Source organism: Caenorhabditis briggsae (genome assembly GCF_000004555.2).
Source record: "Caenorhabditis briggsae complete genome, chrX, whole genome shotgun sequence".
In the NCBI taxonomy this organism is placed as follows: domain Eukaryota; kingdom Metazoa; phylum Nematoda; class Chromadorea; order Rhabditida; family Rhabditidae; genus Caenorhabditis; species Caenorhabditis briggsae.
In genome coordinates, this window is record NC_013491.2 from 8,550,446 (window position 1) to 8,572,329 (window position 21,884).

General features: G+C 35.3%; 2 protein-coding genes across 2 annotated transcripts; both read left to right on the plus strand.

Annotated features, from left to right (window-relative positions):
- Positions 1–7,436: 7,436 nt before the first annotated feature.
- Positions 7,437–8,101, plus strand: CBG14217 (the record flags this gene model as incomplete). Its single annotated transcript, XM_045239485.1, has 3 exons — positions 7,437–7,655; positions 7,734–7,882; positions 7,963–8,101. The coding sequence occupies 3 exons, from the start codon at positions 7,437–7,439 to the stop codon at positions 8,099–8,101; spliced, it is 507 nt and encodes a 168-aa protein (XP_045095361.1).
- Positions 8,102–11,753: 3,652 nt separating this feature from the next.
- CBG14218 lies at positions 11,754–18,428 on the plus strand (the record flags this gene model as incomplete). Its single annotated transcript, XM_002644334.1, has 11 exons — positions 11,754–11,799; positions 11,871–12,242; positions 12,744–12,989; positions 13,543–13,664; positions 14,059–14,141; positions 14,473–14,583; positions 14,759–14,872; positions 15,040–15,118; positions 16,291–16,379; positions 17,290–17,397; positions 18,230–18,428. 11 exons carry the CDS (start codon positions 11,754–11,756, stop codon positions 18,426–18,428), a joined length of 1,569 nt encoding a protein of 522 aa, XP_002644380.1.
- Between the last annotated feature and the right edge of the window lie 3,456 nt (positions 18,429–21,884).

Here is a 21,884-nt window from a genome sequence, read left to right on the forward strand (position 1 = left end):
TAGGGCTCGTAGGAGCTATAGCCTGACAGCAGACCACTCTTTGCAACCATGTCCCCAACGGGATGCGGGGGTGGACTCATCTGTTGTTGGGTGTTCCTCTTACTCGTCTCGCCAACTCTATCACGCGCTCTTTAGAGCAACGATATAATGGCCCCTCACTTATAACCTCCCTAGCAACTGGTTGTCCCATACAGTGAATTCTTGCCACTATTGCGCAACAGGCTCGCCCCCAACTACATCTATCACAAGCAATTGGGCTTGCGACATTCGCGGTCTTGTTCGAATTTGGCGCCATCACCCTCTCCTTCCCCCTCTTCATTCTTCTTTTTCTTCTCCTCAGCAAACAGTTCTTTTTCTTCTGCGGACACCTCACCACAACGTCTCTTCCGCCTGTTTTCCACCAAACCCAATGTCTGTGTCTCCGAGAGACGCAACGCTTCTCTTCTAACGACTCTTGCTGTCCTTTCGTGGGCAACCACGAAACTCTCTATCTCTTTTTCTGGTGCCTCGTCGTCTTCTCGATCTCTCACCGTCCTTCTTGCCATTTGTCTTTCTATTGAAACAAAAAAGAGGCGTAGCTTTACAGACACATGTTCCTCTGTTCGCACTTTTGGGACTATTCTTTTTTCCTAATTAAAGTTTTTCATTCCCAGCGAATTGTCCGATTTTAAATCTAACTAGAAAACATTGTAGAATTTTTCAAAAAAATTTTTACAGTATCTCAAAATCTATGAATCCCACTGAAAATTTTGAAGAAAAATATCCAAAGTTCTGTCGACGGACTCTCATAAAAATGCAAAACTTAATTTTCTTCAGAATCATGAATTCCTTCAAAGTTACTCTAATATATTTTTGAAAAAAAAGAAAATTGTGGCCTAATATTGAAAAATCATAAGCCCTTGTTTTTGAACCTATCGAGGCAAAAAAATAATGGAATTTGTATACGAATCAGAAATTTTGTACTAAAAGTTTGGCGAAAATTCTTGAATTTTCTTACATTTGGCCCGAAATTCCTTCTAGTCAACCCCATTTTGTCTCTGGCAATAATATTTCTTCCTATCCCTTGATTTTTCTCTTCTTTTTTTTGATTCATTCTTGGCTCTCTGCAGAACTGTGATTCAAATTTCGCGCGCTCACATAATTCAAATCCCCTTCCAACGATATTTACCCAGAGTGGGCGGAGCTTCTGCCCTACTCGGTCGACGTTCTTCTCCTATTTGTATGATCATTTGCATGTCCACAAGTCTGACACAATCCCAATGCGTCCTTTTTGTACCTCTCGCTTGTTGTGGGCGTCTCTCGAGTAACCAATGCTCTATCTGTTTCTCGCCGATCTCTTATAGGGGCTGAGATTGCAAGACGTAGACATCTCTGCGTCTCTCAATCGTCTGTCATTTCCCATCTTAGACTTCATATGCCAATTCTACCTACTTTTGGTGCATTCGGGACGATCTCTCAATTCGTTTTTTTTGTTTTTTTTTTCTGTTTTAAATATTATCATTTGCAGCTCATCACTTTTCTACAATAAGGAATCTTGCCGGGTTAGTTTCTACCGTAATCCGGAAATGTTTAAAACGGGCCTAGATTTTGAAAAAAGGATCTGAAACTCTTCAAGTGGCCTTAGTGATTTGGAACATACAAAAATATAACTAGATCGAAATACGGAAAGAAAAATTGGTTTGAGATGTAGGGATTTGGAATCTGAATTTCGAAAAATAAGTATTCGGAATTTGAATAAAAAACCTGACTCAAAATTCAAAAATGTGTGTTACATTTGAGTCGATATAATCTTAGCTGATTTGTCTTTTTATTGAGACCACTTAACAAATCAAAATGTTTTCTCAAGTAATATTTCTGAGGGCATTACAATACTCGTCGTCTTTTTTCTTGGATCAGCTTTGAGAACTTTTTGATATTATCACTACTGGTGACTCAGGGATGTTCAAAATGGCCTTTTCGGAATTTTCCGGCATTTCCGATTTTTAAAAATTTGGAATTTCGGAATTCAGGAATATTCCAATTCTGGAAATTTTGGAATTTTTAGATTTGTCAAAATGCGAAGTTACCAAGTTTCTAAAAATTCTGATTTTGAAATTTTCGGAATTTTTTAAAATTAAAATTTTAAAGTGGAAATACCGTTTTTCTATCACAAAAAAGTCGAAAATAGGAGAAAAATTGACAAATAGATTTTGGAAACGCACAAAATAGGAATTAGTTCAGCCCGCAAACAATTTTTTCGCGATACGTGCCGTATTCCAAAAAAACTGTAGTTCCGAATAAAAGCTTCGGAAAAATTCCGATCGGAACGCTTTGGACATATTTTGGTCGGAATTCTATTCTGAACATGGTCGGAATTTTCGGAATTCCAAATTCAGTTCCGAACATCGCTGTGACGACTTTGCTTTTCCGAGGTGCTCAATTGTGCCCCAGTTTTTGATAGACGTCTCGGTGTGGTGGAACTCAAACCTCATTTAGGCCATTTTGACTGTGAAGCGCTGGTTTACTGTAGATGATGCAATAGCTCTCTAATGTAAGAAAAAAAGATCACTATGTTATAACCTGTCTCGACCCGAGCCTAAGGAAATTTTCAAGGCCCGGAAGGCCCGGTAGCAAAAATTTTGTCCTTTTGAGCCAAATTTTTAGCTCACAATACAATTTTCTCCATTTTTTTTTGTTTTTTGGATTGCTTATCTGTTTGATCAAAAAATATCAACAAAACTCGAAAAAAATTTTTTGATCGAAAAAAATCGCATAAGGGTCCCCCTTATGTGTTTTTTGAAATTTTCAAAACTTGTGAAATGACAGGCCCGGCCCGTTACAAGTATGGTTTGGAGCAGAAAAAAGAGTGTTGCGCAATATCTTTGTGGGCAGATGGCCTCAATGTACAGTGCGTCAAAGTCATCAGGGGTACGGTAATTTTTTTTCTAGATATCTTGCCGGGAGAAGAAAGAGGTGCCCCCGCAATATCTCCGTCCCCCATATGTCTCGAAGTACTGTACTTTGCCAAGTACTGTGGGAAGATTAGTTTGGTCCGTCGAAAAGTTTTAAAGGAATAGAGAGGGTTGCCGATGGAGTGACTTCTCTTGTTAGATGATGACTCATTTGACAAATCGGATCCTTCATTTTCAATTTTTCCACGTTTCCTACTTTTTGCAAGGTCCGTTAAGAATGAAGAAAAAGAAAAAAGACGTCTGAAGAAGAATGAGTCGCAGCAATGTCTTCGAGAGCACATCGCTTTAATTTACAATACTTTCATAGAATTTGAGTTGACAACGTCATCAGGGGTACTGTAGTTGTGTTTGAGATTTCTTCCCTGGAGAGAAGAGAGAGAGAGAGAGAGAGAGAGAGAGAAAGCTGTCCCATCACCAAATGCCTCGAAGTACCGTACTTAGCCGGCAAATGATTCATGATGGGAGAATTTCTTAATGGCCTAAAAATGCCCTAACATAACCCTGGTGCGTTTTCTAGGTCATTTTAAAGTGGTGGCTTAACTTTTGCAAATTTTTTTTTCTAGGCCACCACTTCTTCATGGCCTAAAAATGCCCTGGCATGGCCCTAGTGTATTTTTAAGGTCATTTTGAAATGGTGGCCTAACTTTTGCAAATTTGGTTTTTGGGGCACCGCTTTTTAATCACCTAAAATGCCCTGACAAGGCCCTACTGTGTTTTACATAGCCTTAAAATGCCCTAACATAACCCTGGTGTATTTTCTAGGTCATTTTGAAGTTTTGGCCTAACTTTTGCAAATTTGTTTTTCTAGGCCAACACTTTTTAATGGCCTAAAAATGCCCTAACATTGCCCTGGTGTATTTTCTAGGTCATTTTAAAGTTTTGGCCTAACTTTTGCGAATTTGTTTTTCTAGGCCAACACTTTTTAATGGCCTAAAAATGCCCTAAAATGGCCCTGGTGTGTTTTCTATTGCCTTAAAATGCCCTAACATAACCCTGGTATATTTTCTAGGTCATTTTGAAGTGGTGGCCTAACTTTTGCAAATTGGTTTTTAGGCCACCACTTTTTAATGACCTAAAATGCCCTGACAAGGCCCTACTGTGTTTAAAAAGCCCTAACATTGCCCTGGTGTATTTTCTAGGTCATTTTGAAGTTTTGGCCTAACTTTTGCAAATTTGTTTTTCTAGGCCACCATTTCTTAATGGCCTAAAATTGCCCTAAAATAACCCTGGTGTATTTTCTAGGTCATTTTGAAGTTTTGGCCTAACTTTTGCAAATTTGTTTTTCTAGGCCACCATTTCCTAATGGCCTAAAATTGCCCTAAAATAACCCTGGTGTATTTTCTAGGTCATTTTGAAGTTTTGGCCTATCTTTTGCAAATTTGTTTTTCTAGGCCACCATTTCTTAATGGCCTAAAATGCCCTAACATAACCCTGGTGTATTTTCTAGGTCATTTTGAAGTTTTGGCCTATCTTTTGCAAATTTGTTTTTCTAGGCCACCACTTCTTCATGGCCTAAAAATGCCCTAAAATAACCCTGGTGTATTTTCTAGGTCATTTTGAAGTTTTGGCCTATCTTTTGCAAATTTGTTTTTCTAGGCCACCATTTCTTAATGGCCTAAAAATTCGCTAACATGGCCCTAGTGTATTTTCTAGGTCATTTTGAAGTGGTGGCCTAATTTTTGCAAGCTTGGTTTTTGGGGCACCGCTTTTTAATGACCTAAAATGCCCTGACAAGGCCCTATTGTGTTTTACATGGCTTTAAAATTCCCTAACATAACCCTGGTGTATTTTCTAGGTCATTTTGAAGTTTTGGCCTAACTTTTGCAAATTTGTTTTTCTAGGCCACCATTTCTTAATGGCCTAAAATTGCCCTAAAATAACCCTGGTGTATTTTCTAGGTCATTTTGAAGTTTTGGCCTATCTTTTGCAAATTTGTTTTTCTAGGCCACCATTTCTTAATGGCCTTAAAATGCCCTAACATAACCCTGGTGTATTTTCTAGGTCATTTTGAAGTTTTGGCCTATCTTTTGCAAATTTGTTTTTCTAGGCCACCATTTCTTAATGGCCTAAAAATTCGCTAACATGGCCCTAGTGTATTTTCTAGGTCATTTTGAAGTGGTGGCCTAATTTTTGCAAACTTGGTTTTTGGGGCACCGCTTTTTAATGACCTAAAATGCCCTGACAAGGCCCTATTGTGTTTTACATGGCTTTAAAATTCCCTAACATAACCCTGGTGTATTTTCTAGGTCATTTTGAAGTTTTGGCCTAACTTTTGCAAATTTGTTTTTCTAGGCCACCATTTCTTAATGGCCTAAAATTGCCCTAAAATAACCCTGGTGTATTTTCTAGGTCATTTTGAAGTTTTGGCCTATCTTTTGCAAATTTGTTTTTCTAGGCCACCATTTCTTAATGGCCTTATAATGCCCTAACATAACCCTGGTGTATTTTCTAGGTCATTTTGAAGTTTTGGCCTATCTTTTGCAAATTTGTTTTTCTAGGCCACCATTTCTTAATGGCCTAAAATTTCGCTAACATGGCCCTCGTGTATTTTCTAGATCATTTTGAAGTGGTGGCCTAATTTTTGCAAGCTTGGTTTTTGGGGCACCGCTTTTTAATGACCTAAAATGCCCTGACAAGGCCCTATTGTGTTTTACATGGCTTTAAAATTCCCTAACATAACCCTGGTGTATTTTCTAGGTCATTTTGAAGTTTTGGCCTAACTTTTGCAAATTTGTTTTTCTAGGCCACCATTTCTTAATGGCCTAAAATTGCCCTAAAATAACCCTGGTGTATTTTCTAGGTCATTTTGAAGTTTTGGCCTATCTTTTGCAAAATTGTTTTTCTAGGCCACCATTTCTTAATGGCCTTAAAATTCCCTAACATAACCCTGGTGTATTTTCTAGGTCATTTTGAAGTTTTGGCCTATCTTTTGCAAATTTGTTTTTCTAGGCCACCATTTCTTAATGGCCTTAAAATGCCCTAACATAACCCTGGTGTATTTTCTAGGTCATTTTGAAGTTTTGGCCTATCTTTTGCGAATTTGTTTTTCTAGGCCACCACTTCTTCATGGCCTAAAAATGCCCTGGCATGGCCCTGGTGTATTTTCTAGGTCATTTTGAAATGGTGGCCTAACTTTTGCAAACTTGGTTTTTGGGGCACCGCTTTTTAATGACCTAAAATGCCCTGACAAGGCCCTACTGTGTTTTACATGGCTTTAAAATGCCCTAACATAACCCTGGTGTATTTTCTAGGTCATTTTGAAATGGTGGCCTAACTTTTGCAAACTTGGTTTTCTAGGCCACCACTTTTCAATGACCTAAAAATGCCCTAACATGGCCCTACTGTGTTTTACATGGCCTTAAAATGCCCTAACATAACCCTGGTGTATTTTCTAGGTCATTTTGAAGTTTTGGCCTAACTTTTGCAAATTAGTTTTTCTAGGCCACCATTTCTTAATGGCCTAAAAATGCCCTAACATAACCCTGGTGTGTTTTCTAGGTCACTTTAAAGTTTTGGCCTAACTTTTGCGAATTTGTTTTTCTAGGCCACCACTTTTTAATAGCCTAAAAATCCCCTAACATGGCCCTGGTGTATTTTCTAGGTCATTTTGAAATGGTGGCCTAACTTTTGCAAGCTTGGTTTTCTAGGCCACCATTTCTTAATGGCCTTAAAATGCCCTAACATAACCCTGGTGTATTTTCTAGGTCATTTTGAAGTGGTGGCCTAACTTTTGCAAACTTGGTTTTTGGGGCACCATTTCTTAATGGCCTAAAAATTCGCTAACATGGCCCTCGTGTATTTTCTAGGTCATTTTGAAATGGTGGCCTAACTTTTGCAAGCTTGGTTTTCTAGGCCACCACTTTTTAATAGCCTAAAAATCCCCTAACATAACCCTGGTGTATTTTCTAGGTCATTTTGAAGTTTTGGTCTATCTTTTGCAAATTTGTTTTTCTAGGCCACCATTTCTTAATGGCCTAAAAATTCGCTAACATCGCCCTCGTGTATATTCTAGGTCATTTTGAAATGGTGGCCTAACTTTTGCAAGCTTGGTTTTCTAGGCCACCACTTTTCAATGACCTAAAAATGCCGTAACATGGCCCTACTGTGTTTTACATGGCCTTAAAATGCCCTAACATAACCCTGGTGTATTTTCTAGGTCATTTTGGAGTTTTGGCCTAACTTTTGCAAACTTGTTTTTTTAGGCCACCACTTTTTAATGACCTAAAAATGCCCTGACATGACCCTGGTATATTTTCTAGCTTCATTGTTTGGTCTAATTTATTTTAGTCTCATCCAACATAGTATTGTAATTCGACTGAATCAAAAGTAGGAAATTTTCCAACTAAAAATAACAAACGATTTTTTACTGAATTTAAGTGTACCAGCTGAATTTTTTATTTTTTAACTCGTGTTTGAAGAATCTAGTTTCTTTTCTCAATTTATCGAGGAATTGTTAATTTTCAAACTTTTCAATTTTCAGACACTATGTCGCGCCCCGGAACCCGATCATCCGGCCAAGGTCTTCTTCAACCACCAGACGCGACGGAAGGGAACGTCACAAAAGTCGTGACAATTTTGCTCCAACGTCTGGAAAACATCGGAAGGTGGAAAGTAAAAAAAATGGCGGATGAGCTCCTGAGAGACGCAGAGAAGGCCACTACCAAAGAACTACAAAACCTCTGGTATATTACCATTGACAGAAAGGTTATTCTACAATTTCAATAGCTAAGAATACGTACACAAAACTCCAAATCAAAATGAAAATAATCATCTTGATTTCAGAATGGAGATCCAGCAGCTCTCGTCGACGTTGGAGATCGCCGCCCGCACTCCGACAGACAACCCGCGACACCGGAAGATTTGACGCATGCGCAGTGGTTTTTCGAGGCGGTTCTGTCAGTTTTCCAGAAGGAAATCAATCGAAGACAACAGTAATATTTTACATTGATTTTTGAGGAATTAACAATATGTTTGCATTATTTCCATTGAAATCAAATTTTTCAAATTTCAGTTTCTTCCCGACGTCTGCGGAGTTTCGGTCTCAATTCCCCACGACCCCCCGGTCCCTGTCAATCCCGGAATTATTTTCGATTGCGAAAGAATTTTCTCCCGAAGGATACAATGGAGGATACGAATTCTTGGAAGATTAAAATTCGTCTTCATTTTCTTTTTCCATAATTCATAAAATGTTGCCAAATACATCTAATAAAATTTCAAAGTTTCATTTTTCGAATCGCCGCTTTCGTTTTGTTAACTGTTGTTTTACAGTTTTGATTATTTTTATGTGTTCCGCTTTTCCCGCGTTTTTGAAAATTTAATTTCATCGAAGTTTCACATTTTTTAAACAAAAAATGGCATCTTCGTCTTCTGGGTAATCACTAGATATGATAGGTTTTTTTTCCTAAGAAAATTTGCAAACATTGCAAGTTTTAGAATTTGGCTTAATTTATCGAAAATCACTGAAAAATCAAAACAAATTTTCATTTTTTTATGAGAAATCGAACTTCAAGATTTTTCTAAATTTTAGGGTTATTACAGGGTGGCTACTAATTATTGACACCGATTCAAGCATTCATAACTCTTCTAAATCTCGATGAAAATATTCAATTTTTTGGATTAGGTATTTTCAGACGCATCTGACAGTCTCAATGCGCCCTTTTTGTTCCTCTCACTTATTATTCGCGTCTCTCGAGTAACCAATGCTCTCTGCGTCTCTCCATCTTTTCTCATTTCCCGTCATGGGCTCCTTGTGCTAATTCGACCTACATTTTTGTGCATTCGAGACCATCTTTCGATTTGATTGTTTTTCGTTTGGCCCCTATCTGAATTATTTCTTTAAAGCTCACCACTCTTCATCAGAAAACAAAACAAGGAACCTTTGCGAAAATTGAGGAAGTGAAAGGTGAGTTTCTACAGTAACACAAGAATGTAAAAAACGGTCGTGGATTTTTGAAAAAAAAAGGTCTGAAACTCTTCAAATGATCTTAGTAATTTGGAACATACTCATAACTAGACGGAAATTCAGAATAAAAACTTGTTTTTTAATGTAGTAATTTTCAATCTAAATCTAAATAAAAATTAATTCTCTGAATTTGAAAAAAAACGCCGGCTCAAAATGTAAAAGATTGGGTCGCATCAGAATTTATATGAGGTTCGCTGAATTAACTTTCTGTTGAGACTACTAAAAAATCGAAATATCTCTTTTTCTCAGTTAATATTTCTGAGGTTATTACACTACTTTTGTTTTTTTTTGGGCCAGCTCTGGGAATTCTCGGAATTTTCGGAATGCCAAAATGTCCGATTTCAAGAATTTCGGGACTTCGGAATTTAGGAATATTCCGGTTTCGAAAAACTCGGATTTTCGAAATTTTTAAAAATCAAATTTCATTTTTGCATCACAAAAACGCCGAAAATAAGCGAATCTTTTGCAAAAACATTATGAAAAAAAAATTGGACGTAGTTCTGTCCGCGAGAATTTTTTTTCCAAAAAAAGCCTCGGAAATATTCCGGTCGGAATTTTCCCGAATCCCGTTCCTGTGGCGAATTTGCTTTCCGGCTATGCTCAATTGTGTTTCAATTTGTGATAGACGTCTCATTTATAGGTTTACTGTAGTTGATGGAATAACTCTCCGATGCAATAAAAAAGAATATCACTATGTTATAACCTATTTCGACGTATCATACATATTCTCTGTTGATGACGTCATCAGGGGGTACGATAGTTACTTTTTTCTTTCTTGGAGAAGACAGAAAAGGTGTCCAAGCTATATTTTTGCCACCATCAGAGACTTCAACGTGCCGTACTCTGCTACTAATTGGGGAATGGGCAGAGGATTAGTGAGGTCAATCTGAGAATGTCGGAAAAATTAATGAGCGACCCTTGGGTAGACTGGTGTTTGATGCAGATGTCTAAAAAAGTTGGTGCCGTCGCAGGAATAGAAGTTCCCTCGTCTATATATTGGTTGTCTTTTCTGTTTAGATCATGATTTTTCGTACTTGAAAACCCCTCGATTCTCCTTTCCATTGGAGTAGAAGAAGAAATATCTTAGCAATAACCTTGGTGCAGATTCCTCGAAGCTGGTGGGCCTGTTTCTCCGTCTTCTCTCTCGTCTCATAGAGAGCTAGGGTTACTGTGGATCATGCAATAACCCTCTGATGCAATAAAACAAAACCTCACTATGGTAAGACGTGTTTCGAAGTACCATACTTTGAGAGACTGTGTCGGTGACATCATTCGGGTTACGGTAGTTTTCTTGGAATCGTCGTCTGGAGCAGTAAAAGGAGTGTAGTGTAATATCTTTGTTTGCAGATCGCCTAAAAGTAAATTCGTTCAATAGACTATGTCATTAGGGGTACGGTAGTTGTTTCTATAGATTTCTTGCCAAGAGAAGAGATAGTGGTGTCCCAACAATCCTTCATCACCCAGATGACTCGAAGTACCGTACTTTGCCAATGACGGTGACAGGATTAATATCGTTCATCCAAAAATTTTCAAAAAGAAAATAAGTTTGTCGATTTTCTGACGGGGTGTTAATTGTGAGCAGTTGAAACAATTAATGTTGTTGTGAAAGTGTTCTCCTCAATCTCCTGTTTGTTTGTTCGTTCTTTTCCTTTTTAGATAATGTCATTTGACAAAGGGAATCTTTCATTTCCATTTTTTCCATGCTCTTCATCAATTGCAAGGTCCATTAAGAGCTTAAGGTTTCACAATTCTGAAGTTATAATGTTCAGCTTCGAATGTTTTTGTCTCTCTTGTCGGTGGATTTGAAAATAGCGGTTTCTCTTCTGAATTTGTTTTTTCTTCTCCTAGTCCACTGGAAAAATGATTGAAACTACAATTACCACAGTTTCCAAGTTTTTTTAAACAATTGACTGTTATTTTTCTTTCCGTTCCCTCATCCAGCTACAGTATCCAGTCATTTTGGTTTTTTATGATCAAAGGGTTTTATGATCAGAAATTTTATGATCAGAGGGAAGTTTTGCAAAATATTTTCTCTAAATATTGTTGATTTCATCTTTTCCCATTCGACTACTGTATCTTTGCCTTTTTTCTGCGGTCTATTTTTTGAAATTGAGTTTTTTTCCCATTTCACTACGGTATTCTCATCTTTTTATTCTTATATGATAAGAATGTTAATTTGAAATGACCGTCTCTCTTTTAAATTCGGATTCCACAGATTCCTTGAATTGTCGTTTTCCAATAGACTTGGGGTTAATGACGTCATCAGGGGTACGATAGTTGTGTTTTAGATTTCTTCCCTAGCGAGGAGAGAGAGAGAAAGGTCACCAAATGCCTTGAAGTATTGTACTTTGCCATCAAATGGTCGAGGATCAGTTTGGTCCATCCGAAACTTGAAAAAAAGATGTCGTCGATAGACTGACAGGGTGTGAATTGTGAGAAATTGTCTGAAAAACATTATTGTAGTCGTGAAAGTGTTTTTCTCAATCTTTGTTTGTCTTGCCTTGTTAGATGATGACTGATAGTCATTGGAAAAATGGGATCCTTCGTTTCCAACTTTCCAAGTTTCTTGCCGTACTTGCAAAACTCATCAGGAAAACCTGGGTAAAGAATTTGCAATTTTGAGATTCTAAAATTTAGATGTTCTAGGACCCTCTCCCTTCGTTTCAAAATTGCGCACCAAAATTTTTTTGAAGGCAAGAATTCCTCTGATTACTAGAGCCTAGTTTTTATCCCCAAAACTACATCTTTCGTACCCATTCATTGCTTGCAAACTTTTCTCGTTTTCTCTTCTAATTGAAATAACATTTTCAGTAATACAATTCTTCAAGGAGTTTCCAACAATGGATGAAACAGTCAACAGCGCTCCAGATGGGGTCCAAACTCCAGGTGAGACAAAATTTTTCACAATTTGGGTTTCAAAGTCAATTCGAAACCAAATGTATTAAATTTTTTTTCAGAAACTATGACGCTCCAAAGGAAGACAGCCTTGAAAGTCGGAAGGCTCGAGCGTCAGAAAAAAATTCAAAAGAAAAAAATGCAGAATTTGAAAACCGTTCAAAAGATGCATTTAAAAAGGACAAATATTAATAATCCATCCTTCTTGAATGATTTCACAAGCCGTTTCCAAGAAGAGCAGAACTCCCTCGACTTGATTGAGGAGAATCTTCAGAAGACGTTGAAAAACGAAGGAAATTCAGATTCGGAAATCTGGCAACCGTCTTTGCTCTCGAAAGAGCATATTTATGAATATGAGGACGCTCCAGATTTTTTGGCTCCGGAGCAACGGGATCTACAAAAAAGGAAGAGAACTTCAAGAGTTCGGTTCGCTGGTGAGTTTAGGATTATTTTTCTGAATATTTTGAGTTTTTTTTCAATTTGGAAGAAATTGATTTTTTTTTCAAAAAGGAAAAGCTTAGAAACGAACATACCTTAAAGAATGAAAACCATAACTCATTAAATATCAACCAAAAAAAAACTTTTGAAAAAAAAAATAAATTTAACTTTCCAAACTACAAGGTATTTGAATGGAAAACAAATTGTTTCTAAGAGTTTTTTTGAAAATACTCTGTAAATCAGGAATTCAATTGGAAACGTGGAAACCAAAATTTCAAAAATTTAAACCATTGGAATTCGGCTTCTGGTACTCTGAATGTCAAACACTTTCCAATTTGTTACTTAAAAGTACATGATCGGGAGTGTATAATTCAGAAATTCTGGAAATCAAAATTTCAAAAATTCAGAAAAAAACTGATTGAAAGTTTTCAAAATTTTGAATATCAAAAGTTCGTAAATTTGGGTACCTTTGGAATTTCAAAAACCCCTTTTTTCAGAATATGACAGCGAAAAGAACCGCATGCGACTTTTCGTGAAAAAAACGAACGAAATGGATCAAGAAGCGACCGATTCTCCATATTTCGATTTTATGGACTTCAGTCTCCGAGAAGGATCACTTGAATGTCAAAAACTTGACTATCCATTGATTGGAAGAATAGAAAAAATGAAAAAACTATTTGCTCGAAGAGTGAAAGAATACAAGGAAGTTATTCCACGGAGATTGACCGAAGATGCGTATAGTTGTCAGTTTTTTTTTGTTGTTTATTAAAATTTTGAATTTTTGATATTCAGAATAATTGAAGTTATTGAATTCTGAATATTCAAAATTTTGAAATTCTGAATTTCTGTATTTCTGATTTTTTTGGAATTTTTATGAATTGCAACTTTTCAAAGAATAGAAATTCAGTTAAATTGAATTGTTTGAAATTGCTCCTTCTAAGAAAAATGTTTACTTTAAATTTGAAAAACTTTTCAAATAATCAAAGAAAAAAATTAATCTAATTAATTTAACTTAAGAAATTTAGAAAACTCGGACTTACAAAAATTTTTAAATCTAGAAAAATATAATTTTAGGAATCGAGCTTTCAAAACTTTTCCCAATTGTTGAACTTCTAAAATATCCATAACTTGTATTTTTGAATGGTTCGAGTTTTAGATCGTTTGAATTTTTGGGATTTTCGAAACTTTGAATTATCTGATTTTCCAAATTTCAAATTTCTGTATTTCTAGGAATTTCTTTGACTTTTCAAAATGTTGGATTTATGAGTTTCTGAACTTCAAATTTCTAATTTTCAGATAATGTCGGATGGCAAGGAAATATTCTTGGAAGGTTTTGGTATCTCCGAGAAGAAGATTACACTCGCCATCAAGACACACGATTGCTTAATGGAATTTTGGACCAATATACAGAGAATGAGGTAATCATTTTTCAATGATTTTCAGCTATTTTTTCTTAATTTCTAAAAATGTGTAAAGGCGAAGCTTACACATTTCACTACATAGTACACCAATTTTCTGTATCTCTTTAAAAAGTTAAGATAATTAAAGCTAGTTAAAAAAATAACTAAATATTTTTTTGAGATCTCATAGTTTGGTTCAGTTCAGCTCTAAAAGAAAATTTGATTTTTATGGGGTTATTCATGTAGCGAAAGTGTGTATTTCAAAACGATACATTTCGGTGCCACCGAAATGTATTGAAATTTATTTCGCGACACTCCTGCATTGACTTTCGGTGCAGACTTTCGCTACATGAATAACCCCATTAGAATTGGAAAAGTTTCAGAAATTCATAATTTCAAAATTATTTTTCAGCTCGCTGAATGCTATCAGTACCTGGCGAAAAGTTCCAAAGCTGCTTTCAGCCGGTATCCTCAATTTGAAGGAAAAGCAGCATCGTAAGTTTTTTTTCCTCTTCATTTGGAACAATTGAAAATTGGTTCAAACTTTCGATAATTTCCACGCAATGGCTTAACATGAACTTTGTATTTTTTTTAGGTGGTGGCCTCAAAAACTCAATTTGCAAAAGTTAGGCCGCCAGGTTAAATAGACCCAAAATGTCAAAATGCCAGAATTTTCAGTTTTCTAAGATTCCTCATTTTCTTGGAATATTGACGTGGAATGAAATCATTTTGGATTCTCAAAATTTGAAATGTGTTCGAAAAACCAAGTTTTTAATTGTTCTAGTTTTCGGAAAAATCTGAAAATCTTAAATTTCTTGTTTTTCAGAGTCAAAGGAGTCCTTATTTTGACCAATTGGCGATTGTTCTTTCTAGATCACAAATGCCTGACCAACGCCCTCGTACAGTATCTTCCAACTCATGCTGGAAGAGGCTTTTGGTGAGTTTTTCCTTTTTGAATTTTTTTTTTTCATTTCCTTTCTGCAATTATTGAAGCCGTTGTCAAAGTTCCCATTTTACTGTTTAGAAGTCGATACTTCCAGTTCGAAAAAATTTTTCTGAGTTTTTCCATCAAAACGTTTCCGGAACAAAATTACAAAATTTTATTATTTCAGGAAAACCATGACCGAATTTGTGATCCAGCTCATTCTTGATGCCACGATAAGCTTCCACACAATAATTTTCGCCTTTGGAGGAGCTCCAAACTTTGAAAAATCTGATTTTACAGAGTGGGTTATTTAAAGTTTCCTAAAAAAGCGGATTTGGATTAGATTTTTGAAATAATCTTTCTCAGAATTATTCCTTTTGTTTTTTTAAAGAATTGATTCTTGGGAGTTTTCAGAGATTCGAAAAAAAAGATTCTCAGATTTCCAAAAATTTATATTTCTTCTTTCAGGTTCTTCCAAAATCTTGCCGCCTACACCTCGACGACGTACGAAGTCTGCTGGATTGCTCAGGATTGGTTGGATGGATTGGTGAGAAGTTTTTTTATTTATCAAAAAATATTTTAAAAATTTTATGTTAAGAAATTCAGTAATTCGGAAATTCAGATGTTTAGAAAATTGGAAATTGAGATATTCAGAAATTCGGAAATTCAAAAATTCAAAAATTCAGAAAATCAAAAATTCTGAAAATCAGAAATTCTGAAATTCAGAAATTCAGAAATTCAGAAATTCAGAGATTCAGAAATTCAGAAATTCAGAAATTCAGAAATTCAGAAATTCAGAAATTCAGAAATTCAGAAATTCAGAAATTCAGAAATTCAGAAATTCAGAAATTCAGAAATTCAGAAATTCAGAAATTCAGAAATTCAGAAATTCAGAAATTCAGAAATTCAGAAATTCAGAAATTCAGAAATTCAGAAATTCAGAAATTCAGAAATTCAGAAATTCAGAAATTCAGAAATTCAGAAATTCAGAAATTCAGAAATTCAGAAATTCAGAAATTCAGAAATTCAGAAATTCAGAAATTCAGAAATTCAGAAATTCAGAAATTCAGAAATTCAGAAATTCAGAAATTCAGAAATTCAGAAATTCAGAAATTCAGAAATTCAGAAATTCAGAAATTCAGAAATTCAGAAATTCAGAAATTCAGAAATTCAGAAATTCAGAAATTCAGAAATTCAGAAATTCAGAAATTCAGAAATTCAGAAATTCAGAAATTCAGAAATTCAGAAATTCAGAAATTCAGAAATTCAGAAATTCAGAAATTCAGAAATTCAGAAATTCAGAAATTCAGAAATTCAGAAATTCAGAAATTCAGAAATTCAGAAATTCAGAAATTCAGAAATTCAGAAATTCAGAAATTCAGAAATTCAGAAATTCAGAAATTCAGAAATTCAGAAATTCAGAAATTCAGAAATTCAGAAATTCAGAAATTCAGAAATTCAGAAATTCAGAAATTCAGAAATTCAGAAATTCAGAAATTCAGAAATTCAGAAATTCAGAAATTCAAAAATTCAGAAATTTAGAAATTCAAAAATTCAGAAATTTAGAAGTTTAGAAATTCAGAAATTTAGAAGTTTAAAAATTCTGAAATTCTGAAATTCTGAAATGCTGACAAAAAGTTTTCTCACCATTTTTGTTTCTGAGTAAAAATAGAAGTTTTCGATAATAATTTCGAAAAAAGAAAGTGTGTTTTTTTTCAGCCATCAAATCAAGAAGATAAGCAAAATTTGGATGATTTCAATAATCACACAAAGGAACTCTTCGATGCGAAGAATTCGACTAGACAGACGTGAGTTAGAGCTCTAGAAATTTAAATTTTAAACTTAAAAATTGGAAATAAATCAAATGTTTCATTGAATATGGAACTTTTTTAGAGCAAAAACACCAACGTGTGGGCTCTTTTCTAATTTCAAACTCACAAAAACAATCGGAGGTCCCAAAATAAAATAGAGGTCCGAAAAAAATTAGATGTCCCAAAAAAGTTCAGAGGTCCCGAGAAAAAATAGAGATATTTGAAAAACGCACAGATGTTGGAAGATGTTTCAAATTTTTAACTAAAATAAGAATATTTGTTTTAAAATTTTCACATTTTAAAAATGACTTTTTTAGACTAGAAATTAGAATTTTTGGGTTAAAAACTTTGAAATGTTGAAAAATTTATTTTTCGAATTCTCAAAAATATGTTGTTCACAATCTAAATATCGGAAAAACTGAGAGTTTTTGAGTTTTTGAAAATTATGAAATTAAAGTTTTTCTTATATTAGAAATTTCTATAAATTTTCGGATTTTTAAAGTATTTTTTTTCGAATTTTTCGAAGGGTTCGGGTTTAACAATGTCTAATTGTGAACTGAAAATTGATATTTTTTGTTTAAAAATGCCATTAGGTTTCAATTTTTTCAGATCGAAAATATTTCTCTATTGAATCTGAATATCGAGGGAAAGTTTGATAGTTTTGAAACTAGAATTTTAATATTTTATGACTTTGAAAATTTGGAAATCTAAAAACCTGGAACCTCGGAATTTTGGAATCATAAACTTCCGAAATTTCAAAAATGTCTTTTTTTTTAGTTCTTTACAAATTTCTGAATTTTTGTATATATTTGGAACTTCCAATTTTTTTCGAAATTTTTTGGAATCTTTAAACTTTGAATTCCTGGTGTTTCCTTTTTTCAAAAAAATGATTGCAAGAACTTTCCAGCAACTACAAATGGGGCAACATCAACAGTCCAGGAATTCCACCAACAAACATGGACTGGCTGGGAAATGCGAATCAAGTGAGAGTCAAAACAATCGACCTTGAAAAGCTGTAGGTTAGAAATTTTGCTTAATTTAGAATTTTCGAGCCAAATATTCGAAAATTTGAACCACAATTTTGAACCGTTTTATCCGAAATTTCATTGTTTTACTGAAAAAAAAAATGGAAATTAGAGCACGTTCTGTGTAGAAATAGACTTCAAAAAATTTTCTAGTGTACAGAAAAATTCAAACTAGTTTTTATGCACTGATATTAAATGGATAGTCGGTAAATTCGAAGTTGAAAAATGTACATTTGGTTTGGATCCCCGGTACTGTCCCAGCGGTGACCAATTCCGGTCGAAATATTTTTTTCAGTACTAACATCGAACTCAATTTCGAGCTCAAAAATTGCTCAAACACTTGCGACATGATTACAAACGTTTCTGTAATATTTCCAATAAACTTAGCTGCAAAATCCTACCCATGGGGACATTTTTATTCATTATTTATTTCAAAAACCCAACAAATCACGAAAATTTCTGAAAAAATTTTTACTAAATCATGAAAAAACTAATCAAAATTTGTGTAAACTGTCTGTTTCGAGACTACTTTCACTATTTCGATTAAAACATTTCCACTATTTTTTCCTGAAAAGCTGGAGATTTTTGACGGTGATGCTATCGCTATGAAGCGGTGCGCAGAAAGACTTTTGGTTACTGTAGCCCTAATAAACTTGACTGCTATTTGATTTTGCGAGCACATAGGTTTTGGGATGCTGAATCGAATGGCATTGACTGTTTTTCTCTACGTTTTTCAGTTTTTCTGAAAACCTCAAAAATAGGGTAGTGCTATCACTATGACGTGCACTCTATTATTTTCTCCTGAAATTAAAAAATTTGCAGCTACAATTGCTACATCCGTCACTTTGTGGACAATTGCAATTGTTATCCATCGTCGAAGTACTTCATCGATAACACTCCAATTATCGATGATTATGCTTATAACGACTCAAGATTCCCACTGAGACTAGGGCCAGCGGATGTTCAGGACGATTCGAGAGCGATACAAACTGAAGAATTACAAAATGAACCTTCGTACTGAACAACAGATATATGTATATTGTTTTTGCTTTTTTCTAAAAGATATTATTTTCTATTTTTTTTTTCTCCCAAAAACGTTTAATGTTTTCTTCCTATTCCGTAGATCTTAAAACTAAAGAAAACACTTTATTTTCTATGTTCCTTCTGTCATACGTAATTTTAAAATCTCTTTTTTATGTATTTTTCAATAGTGAAAATATTTTGGACCCATTTTCTGACTTCTTCTTATTTTTTTTCCAATTTCGCATTCTTCAACATTACTTTACTTTTTATATTACTTTTCATTATTTTTCTGACAAACCTCATTTTTTCGTTTCCGGTATCTAGTATTCGAATTTTTTTTTGCGATAAATAAACTAGAGCTTTGACTTTGTAGTGGACAATATCTTTGTAGAATTTCAACAGTTTCCATCAGTTTTCAACAGAATTAATCTCACTAGATTGTTTTCGTTCTGCAAGAGTACTCCGTTAAAAAAAACTGATCCGGGTGCATAGAAGGTTGACACTTTTTATCGCAACCGAAGTTACTTCGAAGTAAATTTCAAAATCTTCGACTTTTAATTCGCGGTTTTGGTGTTCGAATTTCGCGTCGTCACCATCTCCTTCCCTCACTCTATTTTTCTTGTTTTTCTCCCCAGCAAGCAGTGCTTTCCCTCCGCGGACACCTCACCACAGCGCTTCATCGTCTCTTTCGCTCGTTTTCCACAGAACCTAATGTCTGTGTCTCTGAGAGACGCAACGCTATTTTTATTTTCAAACGACTCTTGCTGTTCTTTCGTGGGCATCCACGAAACTGCCTCCTCTCTTTTTCGTGTGTCTCGTCGTTTTCTCGACCTCTCATCGTCCTTCTTGCCATTTGTCTTTTTATCGAGAAAGCGAGAAAGAAATTGAACGGGGCGCAACTGCATCAAGTCAGAATAAGGCGTGGTTTCGCGGGCCTAAATTCCTACTTTCATGCATTATCTCTCTTAGGGAATGCAAACCGACGTGATGGTGATAACAGATTTAAAATTTCAATTAAGTGCTTTATGTGTCAAATGCTGTTTTGGCACCAAAATTTTAGGCACAAAATTTCGGTGTTAAAATTCTGTGATTTTTCCCTTATTTTTTCCAAATTAAAGTGTTTTTATTCACAGCGAATCTCTCCAATAACATATGACACCCACCAGAAAACATAGGAAGATTTTTAAAAAATTGAAAACAATTCCTACAGTATCCAAAAAGTGGATATCACTAAAACTTTAAAAAAAACGTCCAAGGTTCCATCGACGGACTCTCAAAACAAATGCAATACTTAATTTTTTTTTTATTCGAAAATCATAAGCCCTTTTTTCGTTTTGAACAAATCGTGCCAAAAAATTTCAAGTATCTAAAAAGAAATTTTAAACGAAACCTTTGGCACGTATTCTTGAATTTTGTTGAGTTGGGCCTGAAAATCCATTTAATTGAACCAAGTTCGTCTTTAAAAATAATATTTCCTCCTATTCTCTTTTTCTTTTTCTCTTTCTTTACTTGTTTGAATTCTTTTTTTGTTCTGTGCAAAACCATGATTCAAATTTCGCGCGTTCTTCACCTGCCACCGAAATTTCTCCAGAATGGGCGGAGCTTCCGGCCCACTCGGTCAGCGTTCTTTTCCTACTTGTATGATCAATTGCATGTCCACAAGTCTGACACAATCCCGATGAGCCCTTTTTGTACCTCTCGCATACTATGCGCGTCTCTCGAGTAACCAATGCTCTTTTCACCTCCGATCTCTTCTAGGGGCGGAGATTGCGCAGAGATCTCTGCGTCTCTTAACCTTCTATCATCTCCTATCTTGGACTCCATATGTCATATCTACCTACATTTCGGTGCATTCGAGACGATCTCTCAATTCGATTTGTTTTGTTTTTCTTCTATTTGAAATATTATCATTTGCAGCTCACAACTCTTCTGCAACAAGGAATCTTGGCGGAACTAAAGGAAGTGGCAGGTTAGTTTCTACCTTAATCCGGGAATGTTAAAAACCGGCCTAGATTTTGAAAAAAGAATCTGAAACTCTTCGAGTGACCTTAGTAATTTGGAAAATACAAAGTTATAACTAGAACGAAATTCAGGATGAAAATATGGTTTTAGATGTAGGGATTTTAAATCTAAATTTTGGAAAAATGTTCTGAATTAAAAAAAAACGCTGGCTCAAAATTTAAAAACCCGGCTATGGCCCGCCCCGGCCCGGAATTTGACAAGTATGATTTTTTTTTCGGATTTCTTGCTTGGAAAAGACATAAAGGTTTTAACGCTATATTTTTGCTACCACTCAGATGCCTCAACCTGCCCTACTCTGCTACTAATTGGGTCTTGGTTAGAGGATTAGTGAGGTCAATCCGAAAATGTCGGAAAATTAATGAGCAACCCTCGGATAGACTGGTTTTTGTTGCATGCGGATGTCTACAAAGGTTGGTGCCGTCGCTTGAATAGAAGTTCCTTCATCCATATTTTGGTTTTTCTGCTATCTAGATGAAGATTTCTTGTACTGGAGAACTCACCTCCATGATTCTCCTTTCCATGTAGTCCCGGATGTTATTTCATTTGCTGTCTGGAGCAGAAGAAGGGTTTTCCTAGCAATAACCTTCCCCCAGATTCGTTGAAGCTGGTGGGTCTGTTTCTCCGTCTTGCTCATGGAGAGCTAGGGTTACTGTAGATGATTTCAACAGCAGGAAATTCTTATAAGTTCTGATGTATTTGCTTCTCCGTTTTCTCTCTAGTCTCATGAAAAGCCAAGGTTACTGAAGATTATGCATTAGCCCTCTGATGCAATAAAACAGAATCTCACTATGTTAGCACCTGTTTCGAAGTACCATACTTTGATAGGCTGTGTAGATGACGTCATTCGGGTTACTGTAGTTTTTTTGATATCACGTCTGAAGCAGAAAAAAAGGTGTTGCGCAATATCTTTGTGGGCAGATCGCCTCAATGTACAGTGATTTCATAGACGTCGACGTCATCAGGGGTACGGTAGTCGAAGTACCGTACTTTGCCAATTACGGTGGGAGGATTATTTTGGTCCATCAAAAAATTTCAAAGGAATAGATAGGTTGCCGATGGACTGACCACGTTTTGACAAACGCACCACTCATTATTTTTTGGCCAACTTAATACTACTACTACTACAGTACATTCGTCTTGTACATATTCACAATTGACTTTTTCCCTTTCTTTTCGTTTTTTTCATCCAACTACAGTATCCAGGCATGTGGGTTTTTTTTCTGATGGGAGGGAATTTGTAAAATGTTTTATGATCAAACATTTTATGATCAGAGGGAAGTTTTGCAAATTTTTTTTACAGAATATTGTTGATCTTTTCCCATTTCACTAGAGTATCCTCGCCTTTTTTTTCTTTATGGGCTTGGGAAAGATTCGAATATGGCAGCTTCTCTTTCAAAATATTTGTTTTTTCTTTCCTCCTTATTGACGACAG